This window comes from Hyperoodon ampullatus (assembly GCF_949752795.1).
Source record: "Hyperoodon ampullatus genome assembly, chromosome: 4".
Classification (NCBI taxonomy): domain Eukaryota; kingdom Metazoa; phylum Chordata; class Mammalia; order Artiodactyla; family Ziphiidae; genus Hyperoodon; species Hyperoodon ampullatus.
The window spans coordinates 115,298,083-115,316,687 of NC_136917.1; the positions used below are offsets into that span (position 1 = coordinate 115,298,083).

The 18,605-nt window shown below is 44.3% G+C and overlaps 1 protein-coding gene across 1 annotated transcript; it reads right to left on the bottom strand.

Annotated features, from left to right (window-relative positions):
* Positions 1 to 2,594: 2,594 nt before the first annotated feature.
* On the bottom strand, positions 2,595 to 15,203 carry F2RL1 (F2R like trypsin receptor 1; the record flags this gene model as incomplete). Its single annotated transcript, XM_079703116.1, has 3 exons — positions 2,595 to 2,826; positions 4,520 to 4,884; positions 15,122 to 15,203. 3 exons carry the CDS (start codon positions 15,201 to 15,203, stop codon positions 2,659 to 2,661), a joined length of 615 nt encoding a protein of 204 aa, XP_079559242.1. The 3' UTR covers positions 2,595 to 2,658.
* Positions 15,204 to 18,605: the final 3,402 nt, after the last annotated feature.

Consider the following 18,605-nt stretch of genomic DNA (forward strand, 5'->3'; position numbering starts at 1 on the left):
TATATTTTTATTCAGTTTGATTTTTTTAACCATCAGCATGTATTATAAAAATGACTAATTAAGAAATAGCAGGGGGCTTCACTGGTGGCGCAGTGGTTGAGAGTCCGCCTGCCAATGCAGGGGACACGGGTTCGTGCCCTGGTCCGGGAAGATCCCACATGCTGCGGAGTGGCTAGGCCTGTGAGCCATGGCCACTGAGCCTGCACGTCCGGAGCCTATGCTCAGCAATGGGAGAGGCCACAACAGTGAGAGGCCCGCGTACCGCAAAATAATAATAATAATAATAATAATAATAAATAAATAGCAGGGACTTCCCTGGTGGCGCATGGTTAAGAATCCGCCTGCCAGTGCAGGGGACATGGGTTCGATCCCTAGTCTGGGAAGATCCCACATGCTGCGGAGCAACTAAGCCCGTGCACCACAACTACTGAGCCTGTGCTCTAGAGCCCATGTGCCACAACTACTGAGCCCACGTGCCACAACTACTGAAGCCCACGTGCCTAGAGCCCATGCTCCGCAACGAGAAGCCTGCGTACTGCACCGAAGAGTAGCCCCCACTCACCGCAACTAGAGAAAGCCCGCGCGCAAAAACAAAGATCCAACACAGCCAAAAATAAATAAATAATTAATTAATTTTTAAAAATCACTTAAAAAATAGCAAATACCAAAAAAATGTTTTCCATGGGATGAGCCCATAGACCACCTGCAGGGCCCCTGAGAGCCATTTGTTTCTTCTCCCTTTTATCCTGTGTCCACCATCTTTTGCTTTCCCACCTATAAAATGGGAACCCCACTATGAGACAGCCTGCTGTGAGACTGAAAGCAGAGCCTGCAAGGAAGGCAGGGAGGGTGTATCTGGCACTGAAGTGAAAGGGGGCAAATCAGAAATGAGATCACATCAGTAGTTAGGGAGTAACAGTAATAATGCTACATAAAACTTATGAGCATATATGTGCCAAACATTTAATCCTAATAACTCTATAAGATACTATTATCCTCATTTTACAAATGAGGAAACTGAAGCACAGAGAAGCATCTTCCCTAAGTTAAACAAAACAAAGAAATAATGGAGTCAGAATTCAGCCCTGCCTGGCAGCCACTAAGCTGTGCTGCTTCAATACAAACTAAAATAACAATGAGATTTTTTCCTATCAGATTGGTAACATTTCAAAAGATTGATGGGGCTTCCCTGGTGGCACAGTGGTTAAGAGTCTGCCTGCTGAAGCAGGGGACACGGGTTCGTGCCCCGGTCCGGGAGGATCCCACATGCCACGGAGTGGCTGGGCCCGTAAGCCATGGCTGCTGAGCCTGCGTGTCCAGAGCCTGTGCCCTGCAACAGGAGAGGCCACAACAGCGAGAGGCCCGCGTACCAAAAAAAAAAAAAAAAAAAAAAAAAAAAGAAGATTGATGGATGAGCATTTCAGGAAATAGGTGCAAACATACATTTTGGTAGAAGTATAAATTACTGAAGGCCATTTGGCAAGCGTTACCTAAATTTTAAATGGGCATCGATAACTTTTGACCTGGTCATTCTACTTTCAGGACCTCATCCTACAGAAATACTCACAAAGATGTCTACACACAGATGTTCAATGAGACACTTTTTTTTTTTTTTTAACTAGTTAATTAATTAATTAATTTTATTTTTGGCTGCGTTGGGTCTTTGTTGCTGTGCGCGGGCTTTCTCTAGTTGTGGTGAGCGGGGGCTACTCTTCACTGTGCATGCAGGCGTCTCATTGTGGTGGCTTCTCTTGTTGGGGAGCACAGGCTCTAGGTGCAAGGGCTTCAGTAGTTATGGCACTCAGGCTCAGCAGTTGTGGCTCATGGGCTCTAGAGCACAGGCTCAGTAGTTGTGGCACGTGGGCTCAGTTGTTCTGTGGCACGTGGGATCTTCTCAGACCAGGGCTCGAACCCGTGTCCCCTGTACTGGCAGGCGGATTCTTAACCACTGCATCACCAGGGAAGCCCAGCACTGTTTTAAAAGAGGAAGAAAAAAAAACAGGGAGAGAGAGAAACAATTTCAGGAGCCATAGGTAGGAAATAACTAAATGACTAAAACGTCACAATATATCCAAAATATTAAGTAGTCTGTATCCTTTAAAAATGGAGGTCAATTCATAGATGCAGACGTGGAAAGAATTCTAAAATGTGGCTAAAAGAAAAACACTTATCACAGAGCAATGTGTATAATATGGCCCTATTTACGTAAAAAATAAGATGTGAGAATCACTTACATTTCTTCTTAGAAGAGTGATGCCTTTGCTTCCCTTCTCTCACTCCCTCCCTCGAAAACAAAAATGAAGGCAAAAGCCACATAATTCAGAGATAAATTGTAAAAAATCAGTCATGTGTTATTTATAAATCAATCATACAATAAAACGATTATTTTAAAAGGTCACAAATACACCAGTTGTATAAAGTCAGCTTGGAGTCAAGTACCTCTTTAAACACGTTGCAAATCACTTCTATTTCAGAAGTTCTTTTCCAAACAGATGTGGTTCAAACCCAGTGACAGTTTTATAATTTCATATTTGATAACAAGTCAACAAAACTGGCAATAAATAGTCCAACAATAATTTTTTAAAATACTAAGTGGTAAACACTATTCCTAGTTGTGAAACAATCTATTATTCAGACAACCTGAAGATTTTATTGAAGTCAGTAAAGAGTTACACAAGGGCTTCCCTGGTGGCGCAATGGTTGAGAGTCCGCCTGCCGATGCAGGGGACACGGGTTCGTGCCCTGGTCCGGGATGATCCCACATGCCGCGGAGCGGCTGGGCCCGTGAGCCATGGCCGCTGAGCCTGCGTGTCCGGAGCCTGTTCTCTGCAACGGGAGAGGCCACAACAGTGAGAGGCCCGTGTTCCGCAAAAAAAAAAAAAAAAAAAGAGTTACACAAAATTTATTTTTCTACATTTAAAATCCTTGCTGTATTTTCCTTGAAGTGGTAATGATATACACAAAAGCTCAAAGGATTGATAAATAATTGAAAGTCTCAATGAGTCAACAAACAGAATTCATTATAAGCTGAACATAAAAGAGACACACAACATTCTTTTTGCTTCTCTTTTCAAAAACTGCCATGGCCCCTTGTCAAGTCGAAGCAGTACCCAGACAAATAGTTCCCAAAGTTTGGAGTGCATGAAAATCTTGTTAAAATGAAGGTTCCTGGGCCCTGTCCCCAGATTCTGAGCTCTGATTCCTGAGTATAATGAATCTGCATTTTTCAACAAGATCCATAAGGATTTTGATGAGGTGGTACAAGAACCCCACTGACCATTCGAAACTGCCCAGTCCTAACTTATTGCCATTGGTTGGAAACCTGATTCTGGGCAGCTCCCTCACCTCTTTAGTTTCCTTATCCTTAAAGCCAGTCAATTGCACCAATCATCTCTGAGGGCCCTGAAGCCCTAACATGGTTGTGACTGACCCCAGATGTAAAATGTAGTTTTAGCTAAGAACTTAGTCTTCATGCCAATACTAGTCTTTGCAAATCACTGGGTTTCTGTCTTTTCTCCACCTTCTGAAAAGTCTGCTTCCATCAGTTCCGTTTCCAGGAGCACCTGAGTAGAGGAATTCTGAAACTGACATCTATGTTAATTTGGGGGACTTTCCTTATGCAAACAGGGAAGCTCCCAGCAATCCTGAGAGGTGTTGCATATACATGGTATGTGGTGAAACCCACTTGGTTGGGAAACAACAGAAGCATCCCCATAATGTTAATCAGGTTCCAAATCCTCCTACATAACTTCCACCCGAGGAGCTAGAAAACTCAATTGGAGGTTTTAACACTGGTTGAACTTGAAGAGTAAGAGCTGGATTTCCTAGAGAATTTAAGTGATGTGAGGGATACTTGCATCTGCTTTACAGTACGGACGCTCCGACAAAGCAGAGCATTCTTTGCATGGTCCCTGAAGTCTTGTGAAATGAAGTAATAGACAAAGGGGTCAATGCAGCTGTTGAGGGTGGAGAGGCAGAGGGCTACGATGTACAGGGCATAGACGTGGCTCTGGCCCCAGTTTTTAATCAGGAAGTAATGCACCACGAGCAGAAGGTTACTAGGAGTGAAGCAGATCAGGTACATGGCCAGGACAGTGACGATGAGCTTGATGGCTCTCTGCCTCTTCTTTCCTGAGTTTTTATCCAAGGCAGAAGATTGGAGGGTCCGGATCATCAGCACATAGGCAAAGGCCGTAAGGAAGGCTGGGAACAGAAAGACTCCGATGGCCAGAGAGAGGAAATAATTGAACATGTCCCCCACCAACACCTCCTTTGGCAAAACATCATGACAGGTCGTGATGTTAAGGGCTGGAATGTAGATGGCCTGCTTCACAGTGTATAAGGGGATAGTAACCAGCAGAATCAGCAGCCATATTCCCAGGGAGACACTGAGGGCAATGCTTGCCTTCTTCATGGGGTACACCATGGGGTTCACGATGACCCAGTATCTCTGCACACTGAGACAGGTCATGAAGAGGATGGAGCAGTACATGTTGCCATAGAAAAAGCCAATGAGTACCTTGCAGAGAGACTCCCCGTAAATCCAGTTGTTGCCATGGATGTGATAGGCAATCTTCAAAGGGAACCAGATAACAGAGAGGAGGTCCGCCAAGGCCAGGTTGGCCATGTAAATCACAGCAGGGTGCTTCTTCTTCGTTCGGAAAAGAAAGACCCACAGGGCCATGCCATTACTTGGTAAACCAACCGCAAATACGATCGTGTAGACAATTGGAAGAAAGACAGTAGTCAGTTTTCCAGTGAGGACAGAGGCAGAAAACTCATCCACAGAAACGCCTGGTTCCACTGTTGCTCCTCTCCCAGTGATCTGAGGTGAGTTATCAACGTAACCAATGAGACTTCTTCCTTTAGAGGGTCTACTGGTTCCTGCGCAAGAAAGGCAAGGCAGACAAGGGTCATTACAGCAATCAATGTTTCCACAGAAATGCTGGTTTGTCCAAATAAAATCACTTTAAAGAAAGACAGAAGGGCCGGTGGGAAGGTCACGGACAAGATGGTGCTGCTAAGCGCTACAGTTACCTGAACATTTGGGCAGAAGAGGAAAGGAGGAGAGCAGCTGAGGAGAAAAAGAAGCAGAATGAACTGAAAGGGATGGAGAGAGAACTGGCATGGATAGCATAGCATGTTATGGCAGCCCTGCCTTTCTCCAGAGCAGTGTAGTTGAAGAAAGCTTCCTGTGCTGTGCGAAAGAAGAGAAAGGAAAAAGACAGGAGGAGGAGTACACAAAATACTTATGGGTGCTTTCTTTGGGTGATGGAATTACTGGGATTTCTATGGTCTGGATTTGTTCGCTTGCTGCTTTTTTTTTTTTTTTTTACAGTAGGTATTTTTTATGGGAGGGTTGTGAAGTATGTGTAGAATATAACATTGATTTCTATGAATCTCGAAAAAAGTGACAGTATTTCAATTTATTTTTACAAACTGTCCACACTCATTAGTTCCTACCTGTTCTCATCATGGCCATCTATCTCCCTTGGGGCTATAAGACAGGATCCAGCCTGGCCTGTCACTCCCTAGCCCAAAGTCCAACACAGCGAGATTCCCAGGAGCACAGAGATAGTCCCTCTCCAGCCACAAGGACAGCCTCCGCCGTGGGCAGGGATCCCCCACTTCTGTGTGGGCTTCCTGGAGACCTTCCCATGGAAGCCAGAGGGCAGGCAAGCCTTCTGGCCTCAAGGTCACTGGACGGATAGGTGCATGATTTCTGTTCAGACAAATCTGTATTCTGACTTTTAAGCAAGTAACATGGCAAGCTTTAACAATTTCCACTCTCATCCCCATATTATGAATTAAACTTTACAAATCACAAACCAATGGCATAGCCAGCCTATGCCAATGAAGTGCTCATGGACCTGCAGATGAACGTGAGGGACAATGTGAGGACATGGAAGGATCTGACTTTAATTCTGGGGAAGAGCAGTCCTTCACCATGGCACTACAGTATGCCAGGGAGGATGTTCAAACTACTCACAAGTTTATCTGATAATTTGTACGTTTAGTCATCATTTTTTCCTCTCCTACCTTTGTGCCCGTGTTCAGCAGGATTATTCACTTCTCTTAAGGCTTCCCTACTAAGAAGTGACAGTGATTAGGGTAGGTGGAGGATGAAAGGGTATAGAGATCAATACTTCACTTTTCATTTAGCAGAGTGGGTAGCCCCCCAAAAGAGATGTCCGTCCGTGTCCTAATCCCTAGAATCTGTGATCCTTACCTTATTTAGAAAAAAGGGCTTTGTAGATACAATTAGGATCTTGAGATGGGAAGATCATCCTGGATTATCCAGGTGGGCCCTAAATCCAATGACAATTGTCTTTATAAGAGAAAGGCAGAGGGAGATTTGAGAGAGAAAGAAGACAGAAAGGAGAAAGCAATGTGAAAATGGAGGCGGAGATTGGAGTAAAGCCAAGGAACAAGCTAAGGAATGCCAAGGAATACCAACAGCCACCAGTAGCTGGAGGAGGCATGGAACGGAGTCTCCCCCAGAGCCTTGAGAGGTGCCCACACTAGATTTCAGACTCTTGACCTCCAGAACTGTGAGAAAATAAGTTCTTACTAACTGAAAACAACAGCTTGTGGCAATTTGTTACGGCAGCCACAGGAAGTTAGTACACTTAGGAACACACTCATCTCTTCTTCCAATTTCTTTTATAATTTTTTCAAAAGAGCATGAATTATTTTTAAATTTAAAAATTAAAATAATATTCCTACATATTACAGCGTTCTTCAAAGCTTGACCATAACCCACAGTAAGAAACATATTCTATATGGTAACCCAGTTCTGATACATATAACCATAATGGAAAAAAAGTTTCACAAAATAATAATTAGCCTTATTGTGCAGGGTACACTCTAATACTTTCTGTTGTATTCTGTTCCGTTCTTATAAAATCCAGTCACCACCTTCTACATTGATTTCATGACCCACTTATACATGTTTTTCGCAACCAGTTTAGCAGAGTGACCGATGTTACACACCACAAGAGAATAGTAACGACATATTTATAGACTGGTAATGTCTGTGGAACTCACTCCAGGAGTCAAAATGGCCAGAGTCGCTGTGTGAGATTACAGGTTTAATTCCAGGACTGTCCTAATTCCTTTACCCTTAATTCCTAATTTCCTTATCCCCATGGTCCCTGGCAGAGCCCTGGACCTAGCACCTGGGGTGGATTGAAAAGCTCAGCTAGCCCTACCGATGAAGGAAAGGAAGGAGAATCAAGAGCCCAGCTCATGTCTTTAGAACAGCTCTAGCCTGGCCCAGTTAGTACCCAAACCACACAGACGCCGGCAGGGGATTCCAGGAGTGCCCTGCAACAACCCTACAACCCTTTTTTTTTTTTTTTTTTTACTAAGCAAAGAACTTTATTAATCTTTGTTTCAAACTTTATTCCCAGGCTTCCTCAGCTTAATTAGCTGCAAAGAATGAATTGTATATAAGCAAAAACTGAAAAGAGCTGCAGTGTCCAGGGGCTTGGGCTTAAAAATATTAGAGATCCAGATTTTATCAGATCCATAAACAAAATTTTAAAAAGCAGTCATAATATAAAATAGCAGCTCCCAGTAACTTCTTCAAGATTTATCTTCTTCAGAAGTTGACTCAACTCAGTTTGCTTCATTTTTGGAAGCCTCATCAAAATTCTCCACAAGATCTGGAACTCCATCATCATCATCCTCTCCAGTAGCAAGTAGTGCTTTTCCATCCACAGATTGTTCGGGCAGAGCTTCAGCAAGTCTCCTTAAACTGGTCAGACTGTCTGCGCCAAGCTGGTTTAAGATGCTGGGTAGCATTTCTGTCAGCTGCTTTGTCTCAGCATGGCCTGTAATGGTGAAAGTGTTTGCTGCCAGAGATGCCTGAACTTTAGGGTTGTTAAACTTTAGGGTTGCAAAATAAAACCACCTTAATACCAACAAGCACCCGCGCTTAATAAGGGTTCATATCGTGTGTCCAGCGTTGCTTTCAACACTTCACGTGTATTAGCTTACTTCACTTTCACAACAGCTTATGAGGAGGTACTATTATTAGAGCCGCATTTTCTAGATACATAAACTGAAGCTTGAAAAAACTGAGTAACTTTTCCAAGGCTGAACATTTGTTAGGTAGGAGAGTCAGGATTCAGCCCAAGGCAGTCCGTTTCTAGACTCCCTGGTTCTAACCGATCACACTGAGCCTCGGAGACCGACGTGAGGTTACGCGCTGGAGTCTATTGAGACCAACCTAACCTGTGCGGATTCCACACGTTTGTTCTCAAACAGAATTTTTTTTTTTTTTTTTTTTTTTTTTGCGGTACGCGGGGGCCTCTCACTGCTGTGGCCTCTCCCGTTGCGGAGCACAGGCTCCGATGCGCAGGCTCAGCGGCCATGGCTCACGGGCCCAGCCGCTCCGCGGCACGTGGGATCTTCCCAGACCGGGGCACGAACCCGTGTCCCCTGCATCAGCAGGCGGACTCTCAACCACTGCGCCACCAGGGAAGCCCCAAACAGAAAATTTTAAATGTAAAATTTTACCATCTTAACACCACCGCTTTGAACTAGCCCTTCCTCTAATAATTTATATATTTATTTCTATTAATATTAACATGTTCTAGAAGACTTTCAGAGGTGTAGGAGAATCCTATAAATTCTCCATTGGTTTGAAAAGCGGTTACCGGCTCTCTGGAGAGGCAGGTGTGGCAAAGATGGTGACTGGACAGTGGACCCCTGTTCTGAGGACTCTTCCATTCAGAGAGCTGGGACACCCAACCCAGAAACAGCCCACCAGAGACCAAGTCAATGAGTCAGACTGCGTTTCTGCAGAATGGAGCCACCAAGATTTTCTAATTACCACAAAAAGACTCAATTTTTTCCCTTGGTACCAAAACAAACCAAAAAAATTACATAACTTGCTTTATAAAAGGGAAGAAAATCTAAGCATTGATTGTCCGGAGTTACCCACATCACAAACATGATAACCAGACGTTATTTGCCTCCGAAGGGAAGAAGTACCTATGAAGTAATCTTGCAACAAACAAACGAACGAACGAACCCTCATCTGAACAAGCCCCTGGATCCAACTGCCAAATTAATAGAAATAAAGGGGACAATAGGACATGTTAAGTAACATAAGAATGTCATTAGCAAAATCCAGGCTGTGGAAACTGCTGCAGGATAAGGACCTCATTTCTTCAAAATATAAATTACAAGGCAAAAACCAAGAAAGAGGTGTGGAGGTAGGGCTCATAAATTAAAAGACTTATAAGACAATATTAACCTTACATAATGTGTGGACCCTGTTTGGATCCTCATTCAAACAAACTATTAATATAGTATTTATGACACTTATGAAACAATTAGAAATATGAACACTGACTCAGTATTTGATTATATTACACAATTTTTGTCAGTGGTTATTATGTGGTGATGTTTGAAAAGGAAATTGCCATCTTTTATGAATACATACTGAAATATTTTAAGATGAAATTATATCTGGATTTATTTCAAAATAACACAAGGAGGGGAACCCTCAGGTGCTGCTGGTGGGAATGTAAAGTGATGCAGTCACTGTGCAAAATAATTTGGCAGTTCCTAAAACGGCTCACCATAGAGTTGCCATATGACTCATCAATTCCTACTCCTAAGTATACACCCAGGACAAATTAAAACACGTGTTCACACAGAAACTTATACAGGAATGTTCGTAACAGCATTATTCATAAAAGTCCCAAAGAAGAAATAACAAAATGTCCATCAACTGATGAATGGGTAGACAAAATGTGGTATACGTATACAATGGAACATTATTTAGCAATAAAAGGAAATGAAGAACTGATACATGCTACAATACAGATGAACCTTGAAAAGGTTATGCTTTTGAAGTCAGTCACAAAGGAATATGTATTGTATGATTCCATTTATAATAAATGTCCTGAATAGGAAATCCATAGACAAAAAGTAGATTAGTGGTTGCCAGGAGCTGGGGAATGGGGCAAATTGGGGGGTGATGGCTAAGAGCGGGGGGGTGGGGAGTGGGATGTTCTTATGGGGTAATCAAAACATTCTAAAGTTGATTGTGGTAATGGATAGACAACTGTGAATACTCTAAAATGCACTGAATTGTAGACCTGGAATAGGTGAATTGTATGGTCTGCAAATTATATCTTAAAGCTGTTAAATAATAACACAGGAAGGAGGGCAGGAAGGAGGCTGGGGCACCATTATTGAAGCTGAGTGAGAGGTACCTGGGATTCACTGTAATATTCTACTTTCACATGTCTAAAGTTTTCCATAAAAATAAACTCACGCCAGGTCAGGAAGGTTCATGTAAAGACAGATAAAAATCTATTTTAAATAAGAGTACTAAAATAAAGGGGAGGCGGGGGGAGAGCCAAGAAATACTACAAAAAGTTAGGGAAGGGTTCAAAGAGAGAGAGAGAGAAAGAAAAATTTCCTGAGAATATTCCAACATACGACCTTGAATGATCTCAATCTGAAATACCAGTCATATTAGCTATGTTCATTGTACCAGTGACAGAGCACACAAGCAGCATGCTGCTTGGTATAACACTGGTCAGTTCTAACACTGGTAAAGGTCAAGATGCTGCTCAAAGTTCCCTGAAGCCCTTTCAGCACAGTGCACAGACTTTTACCTCGTACAGCATCCTATCCCAGTCACCCCAACTCACAGAACTTGTCTAGAACTGATGCTATTCCAGCTTCCGACTCTATAACCCATCTGTACACCAGACAAAATCATTTCTATTTTAGAGAGTGAAGATGAAGTTAAATGTACATATGAAGTTTAAACACATGTAAAAGGTTTAAACATACAAAAGCATTCTCCATTTGGGACCTGTAATCAACAATACTTGCCCAAGTACACAAGAATACGCACCCGCTGATGCTCAAGGCAGCATGCCCCCACCCCAATTACAAACAAACAGGAAATAAGCAACATTCATCAACCACCATTCCTAACTTACCATATCCTCAGCACAGTCCCTAGCATTAATAGCAGACACTACACTACTTAATAAGCATTGAAATGGAAAGATAGTCACAATATGTCCATTGAAAAAAAAACAACTGGCAGAATAATATGCTTCCATCTATATAACAAAATTATAATTTGTTTGCAAATCTGAAGTCTAGAAAAATACCCACTAAACTATAAACAACAACCATCTCTATAGAGTAAAATGGATGGGGAGGGAAACTTACTTTTTTTACTTCACACCCCTCTATGTTGTTTGGATTACTTTTTCAAAGGAGTATAAATTGGTACAATCTATTTGGAGGGCAATTTGGCAAAAATATCAAAATTTTCAGTGGGCTTGCCCTATGACTCATCAATTTATTGCTAGGAATTTGTCCTGCACATATACTAGCTAAAGTGCACAAAAACACTATGTACGAGAATATTTACTAGAATATTGCTTACCATGGTAAAACAAAAATGGTAGTTTCAATAACCATCGAAAAACAAAAACGGCTAGTTCAATAATTTATGGCATTTATACAATGAATAATATTCCCTCTACACAAGTATGGACAGATTTTTTTTTATACTGACCATGAATAGATCTACTAGGTTAAAAAAAAAATAACTGTAGGACAGAATGTACTACAGTTAGCAAATGAAGAATGAAGTGAAGGGACTTGCCCAGAGTGACCTGGTGGTTGACGGCAGTTCAGCATTTAAGTCTGCTTATGTAGACTTAATGTATGATCCTTCTATTGTTACAAAATACATATATTTCTGCATAGAGAAGTCTGTTGAGAGTGAAGAGGGGAGAGAAGGGGAGAGAAGAGGGGATGTTTCGCTTTCTTTAATTAACTCCTCTGATTTGCACAATTTTGGGGACAAAATGCATGGAAAACTTCTAACTTTAAAAACGCTACCTGTTCTTTGTTATATTAAGCATCCACCTGTTGCCCACCCTCCCAACCAAAGCAAGTACAGAGCAGCTACTTTATTTGTTTAAACTCTCCTCTTGTGTTCTTTCCCCTACTATCCTCCTCACCCCGAATCTTCTTTTGCTCCGACCTTTGGGAGCACAGATCAAAAAAAATAAAAGCTTCAGTTGCTCGGTACCCCTTCTCTAGGTAAACTTTAGTCAACTTTCTCGTGTTCTTTCAGGATGAACTGTTTTCCTCTCAACACTTGTCCAGCTAATAAAACCATAAGAAAGACAAACACAGACTTCACTAAAACATTGCCTATCAAGGTTAATTAGTAACTACAATGCCAGGAAGGTGACCAAACACAAATTTAAAGTCCCATCTTCATGTTCTATGTGTTCTCTCTTATTACAAAACACTGGAAATAGCCCATGTGTCTATCAACAGAGGACCAATTAAAAATTATGATACATCCATTGGACAACATTTTAGAGTCATTAAAAATGTTTTATACTTACTGATATGCTACTGATGTTTATATAAACACATACTTGTACAAAAAAAATTTCTCTGTGAATATGTATTTTATGCTCGGATGTATGAAAGCATGAGAAAGGCTAGAAACCAAAATGTTAGCAGTGCTTTGGATACTGAGGGTGATTTAATTAATGCAACCCCTTTTTTGGACTCATTTTTCCTTTACAGTGATCACATACAGCTTGTATAATTAAAAACCAATTACAAAAAGAACACACGTTTCAGTCTCCAAAAGAAAAATGGAATGACTGCATTACAGGGGACTTCTCAGGTTCGTGACATGGTGGAAAGAAGTAAGTGCCTGAAAGAAGCAGACTTAAATGCTGAACTGCCGTCAACCACCAGGTCACTCTGGGCAAGTCCCTTCACTTCATTCTTCATTTGCTATTTACTGAGGTCCTTTAGGGAATGAGACTGTGCTGGACCGTGGTGATGGAGGTGCCGCTAGGGGTCCCTGGCCTCCTGGAGTACGTGATCTGGTGGGGAGACAGATGAAACATATTTACAGAAATAACTATCGATTACTGTCGTGATCAGAAAGAAAGCAGAGGCTGATGGACAGTTTTCCTTGCCCCTCACTCCTCAATTCAGTGGCCCGTATCTGTAAAACGAGAAGGTTACACTCTAGGCTGAGTTCCCTTCCATAAGGCAGTCTTTTGGGGAAAAACCTTGGGGAAGAAAAATCAAACCTAGGATGTGTCCTGCTGCAAACTGAGGGGCACACCTTAGGGTCGAACCGAAGAGGGTAAGCAAAGACAGGTGCTAAAGGGCAGAAACACTGGTGATGCCCTGTTTCTTAATCAAAATCAATCTAGCTTCAAGTTGTGAGGAAAGCTCCATCTACCTAAAGTCTCGCTGTTACTTAACTGACCCTTTAGGACAGTTACCCTGCAAAGGAGTAAAAATATGTGGAGGGGAAAAAAAGTGCAATATTAAATACTTCAGGTTAACAAGTAACTTGATTTTTGTTGTTGTTGTTAAGTCCCCCTTATAGTTCAGGAATCCCCCCAGCTCCAGCCCCTCACTTTGTAAACAGGAACAAGCCAGACACTCGGGCAAGCTTCCTATAGGAACCATTTGAATCATAAAACAGATGAATCATCAACATCCACATATTTTTTTAAAAAAATGTTTGCACATACTAAGCTTTGCTCCTAAATTTTAAGTTTATGTTTAAAACATAAGGGTAAACGGACATGCGTGCATCACAGTTTCAGTACTTCCTGTAAATAAATAAATGCCTTTATTCTTGTTTTTTTAATTTTTAATACATCTTTATTGGAATATAATTGCTTCACAATACTGTGTTAGTTTCTGTTGCACAACAAAGAGAATCAGCCATATGCATACACATGTCCCCATATCCCCTCCCTCTTAAGCCTCCCTCCCACCGTCCCTATCCCATCCCTCTAGGTCGTCGCAAAGCACCGAGCCGATCTCCCTGTGCTATGCGACTGCTTCCCGCCAGCCAACTATTTTACATTCGGTAATGCTGTCAATAAAATGTGTACCAGGGGTGCAGTTTCCAAGTATCCACCAAAATACCCTTTGCTGTAACTCCAAAGGGAAAAGAATCACATTCTTCCGTCTAATTCAAATTCACAGTGACTTGCTCTTTTACAATGTCTTTATGAAGAGGATAAAAGTGAGAACCTGCCTTTTACAACAGGTCTGCAAATTTCGCAGGGAAATTAAAACTTCCCTTTTAAGGCTACCCTGTCTGCCCCAAACAGCGAGGCGTCCTTTAGCAACACAGCAGTGCCATACCAGGCTTAACAGCGCCTACGCCCTCGGAGGCCTGCTCAGCCCGGAAGGCTCCACCCGCAGCCGAACAAGTTCGAGCACACCCAGGGCAGCACACCCGTGGAACCCGGCTGCGGCGTACAAACTGGCACCTGAGCGCCGCCAGGGACGGCTCCCGTGCTGTTCCCTTCCTGGGGCGGGCAGCCTCCGGCCTACACACCTGAGCCGCAGCCAGCATGGCACTGAAGGCCGGGGAAAACCAGGGCCGTAAGGTCACTTGGTCGAATTTTACAGGGTCGAAGAAGTTCCATTCACTTAATCCGCCCAACTGGCCTAAACCTCGGGGTGAGCGCTCGTCACCCCAAGAACCCAGCAGGGTCCGGCCCTGACTTCCACACCCCGGCTGTGCCCTGTGCCAGAGGAGCTGCAGGCCCCGGGGGCGTCTGGAACGCCGTGGGCCGACCCCAAAGAGTGGCCTCCAAAAGTTGAAGGAGGCTGCAAAAAGCGAGGCAGAAAGTTCCCAGGCCGCGGGCTCCCATCCACGCCACCCCGCTCTGAGCCATCAACTCGCTAACTCCGCGGGTCCCGCAGGACCAGCCCGGAAGAGTCTCAAGGGTGTGCGAAATGTTCCTTAAGGATTTTCGTGTTTGCGAAGAAACCCACCGGCGCCCGAGAGGCTAAGCCCTCTGGGTGCTCCGTAGAAGCGAGCACTCCGCTCCCTCCCTTTCCCCTCCGTAGACTTCAGCCTCTCCCGCTTGTCCCAGCCGGTTGCTCCCCGGGCGCAGGGATCCCCCTTCAAAGCCGCCGAGAGGAAACTGCGGGATGTCGGGAGGAGTTGGCGGCGGCGGCAGAACACCCTTCGCGCACCTGCCCCTCTTCCCCCACCTGCCCATGGTGCCCAGGACCCCCGCTCCATAGCCGCACGAGCCCTCCTTGGCCAATTTCTCACCTAGGACGGTGCGATTGCAGGAGGCAGAGGTCCCCATCAGGATGACGCCCCCCAGCAGCCACGCCGCGCTCAGGCTTCGCATCCTTCCAGCAGCCCTGACACCCGGCAGGCGGGGAATTCGCCGCCACCGATTCGAAACTCAGAGTCCTACTCACCGCTAGGAGAGAAAGCCACCCTCCCACCTGCCCCTAATTGGAGCCTCTGCGCACGCCTCCCCGGAGCTGGAAAAGTTTCAGTGAAACTCGAGAAGCTCGACATACCTGCGTGACGCCACGCCCCGGGGCCGGAACGCAACGCTCGGCTCTGCGGTTCGAAGACCGGGCGTCCCGGCCCCGCCCCCGCCCCCGGCCGCCGCCCGCACGCTGTGGCCCCGCCTCCGCCGCCCCAGGTGCGCCAGCCGCTAAGGAGCTGTATCGGAATGCAAACGGCTGGAACGCTCAGATCGCAAGGCCGAAAACTACCGTTAACCTTTAATTACTCCTAGGGAGCCAGCCAGCGTTGTCCCTCCCCATCCCTCCCCTTTCCTAAATGGCAAAAAGCCAAGACCCGAGCTCGCTGCAGTTATCGTCGGTACTTGGTAGAGACTTCCCAGTGTCGTGGGCACTGTGGGATGAGGGGTGAGTTTCTAATCTGCATTGGCAGGATGGACGTCTGCGGACACCCGCGAACGCGATGGGGAGCAGGAAGGGGTCCCGGCCAACCGGAGTAATCAGGGATCTGGGTTTAGGTTTCCGCTCTGATGTTAACTAGCTGTGACCCCTAGTAATACTCTCACCCCCTTCTAGGCCCCTTTCCCAGTCTGTGAGGTGGTGAGGGAGAAAACATTTGTAACAGCTACTTGAAGTACCGCGTATAAATGATTTAGGAGCACAGTCTAGATTAATCCCAAAACAACCCGCGCAATAAGTTTAACTATTATTACCATTTTACAGATGAGGAAATAGAACTGAGAAAGGTTGGATAAATTGCCCACAGTCACACAGTTGGTAGACACAGTTTGTAAATGTTCATCACAAGAAAACTTTAGTCTGTGACTTCTGCTTTCTTCTATTAATCACTGCACTATAAATGCTCCCACCAGCATCTTTTCTGCATTGGGATCCCACAGTCCAAAGAAGTATATAAGCAGTATGTACACCTGTATGTATGTATGTATGCAGAAATATATAAGAGGGGGTGTGGGGAGAAGAAGTGGGAGACTGGGGATCGCTGCACAGGTCCTTCATTATATTGGTAATGTCTTTTTACTTGCTTTAAAAAGATAAAATAAAGTGTACTGTAATTCATTTAAACTCTTGGGTAGTGGAGGAGCAGAGAAGAGAAACGTGAGTGCTGTCCTGAGATACTTGAAGAGTTAGCATGTAGAAGAGGATTAGACATGTTTTGAGTAGCTCCAGAGAGCAGAACTAGGTAGTAGCCACAGTGGGGGGCTGGTTTCAGCTCAATGTAGAAAGAGATTTTAACAGGGCTCGCTGGGGGAGTTCCCTGGTGGTCCAATGGTTAGGACTCGGCTCTTTCACTTCCGTGGCCCAGGTACAATCCCTGGTGGGGAAACTAAGATCCCCGAAAGCCGCCAGGCATGGCCGTAAACAAACAAACAGCCCCCTGCTGTAAATAAATAAATAAGTAAATAAATAAATAAAAACAGGGCCCCCTGGTCCCAGTCCTGGGGGCTGCCTGGTGAGGTTAAGGGCTGGGTCACTGCAGGGCTTACAGCAAAGGACCAGGGCATCCGTCCTGCAGGTTGGAGAGGGAATTCCCTCCCAGGATCAGGGGTCAGATTGGGTGAGTCCAGGTAGCCTCTTGAGGGGCTTGAGTCCTGGGAGTCCATGATTCTTCCTTGAAGACCAAAGTTTGCTGAGTCAGTTGCCAGTGACCATGATTATTTATTGAACAGCCATAAACTGAATGGCCACCATCTTGGCCCTGTGAGTTTCTAGGATGGAACTTACCTCTGATAAAGGCCCTGTGTCATGTGTGTGACCTCTTGCTGAACCTACCATGGGACCAATTAACGAAACAATGGGGGTCCCAGATAATTCAGGCAGACAAAATTGTATAAAATGTCATGTTAGCCAGTTGTTTCAACCATATCCCCAATAAGATATTTCCCCAAATTAACGTAAGTGGAGGGTTAGCATTCTGCCTCTTCCCTCTGCCCTGACAGAGCTCACAGGAGCAGGAAAGTAAATGGTTGAAAAGGAAGAGAAGCAAATGGCTCTGGATGTGCCATGAGTGTGGAATAATTGCTCCCTGAATAACAGGAGTGGACTGCTTCCACAGAAAAGAGGGGCCAGGGAAAAGCTGTCCAGTGAATGAGATCATTCTTTTTAACGGGTGCCTTTCAGTAGCCCCATCTCTTAAGAATCTCTCATTGCTATGTCTGGAGTTCTTTTGGAAATGTGGTAAGAGCGTAGCTTTTGAGATTGTATAACCCTGTGGGCAAATTCTGGCCTTCCCCCTTCCTAACATCTGTGTGACTTGAGAGAAATTACTACTTACCCTCTCGAAGCTTTAAGTTCCTTACCTATAAAATGGAGTCAAGGGAAGTTCCTGGTGGTCCAGTGGTTAGGACTCCGTGCTCTCACTGCCGAGGGCCCAGGTTCAATCCCTGGTCAGGGAACTAAGATCCCACAAGCCTTGTGGTGCGAAAAAGAAAAAAAATGGAGTTGATATTTTTTTAGTTGAGATGTGCCTGAGGATAAAATAAACTGTGATTGTGTTTTTGTTTCCTTCCTTTCTCTCAGGAGTCTTCTTTACACCCCCTACCTGCACCTCAGCTCTCAGGATGCTGTGTCCCAGAATCACACCCCTGGGCCCTCTTTTCCTCCCTGGAAAAGTTGCCTTCTAGAAGCAGCACCAGGGCCTTCCTCATCCTGTCCAGGAGACAGTTCTCCTGACGGGGATCAGGTCACTACTGAGGGTCCTTCAATAGGGAAGATACTCAATCCCAAGACATCCCTTCAATCTTTCCAAGCCTCCATTTCATCAGCTGTTATATGTAACTATTACGTCTATAATCTGGGGATGATAATAGTACCTTTCTTATAGGCTGGTTATGAAGATTCAGTTTGCTAAATGTCCATAAAATACTTCTTAGCACAGTTCCTCACATATAGTAAATAAGAAATGGTAGCAACTATAGAATGATTGCCCCAAGGGGCAATCTTCCTCTTTCCAGAGAACAATGCATCAACATCCAGCTGTTTTCACTTAAATTTTTATTAGTATTTTATGGAACTATGCCTTGAATCATCAAAATTTCCAAGAAAATATTTTATTGAACAATGCCATGAGTTAATGATCTCAAGAATGCGGTTTCTCCCAGTGGCCTGACTACATTCATTTGAGTCAGTTTGCAGATGTTTTCTTGTGACTTTGGGACTAGAGTATTTGTTTTTTAGATCTTGACTCCTTTGCCCTGAAGGGCTTGGAGTGTTTTATGGCTCTGTGGAACAGTACAGAGAAATAACCACAGGCAATT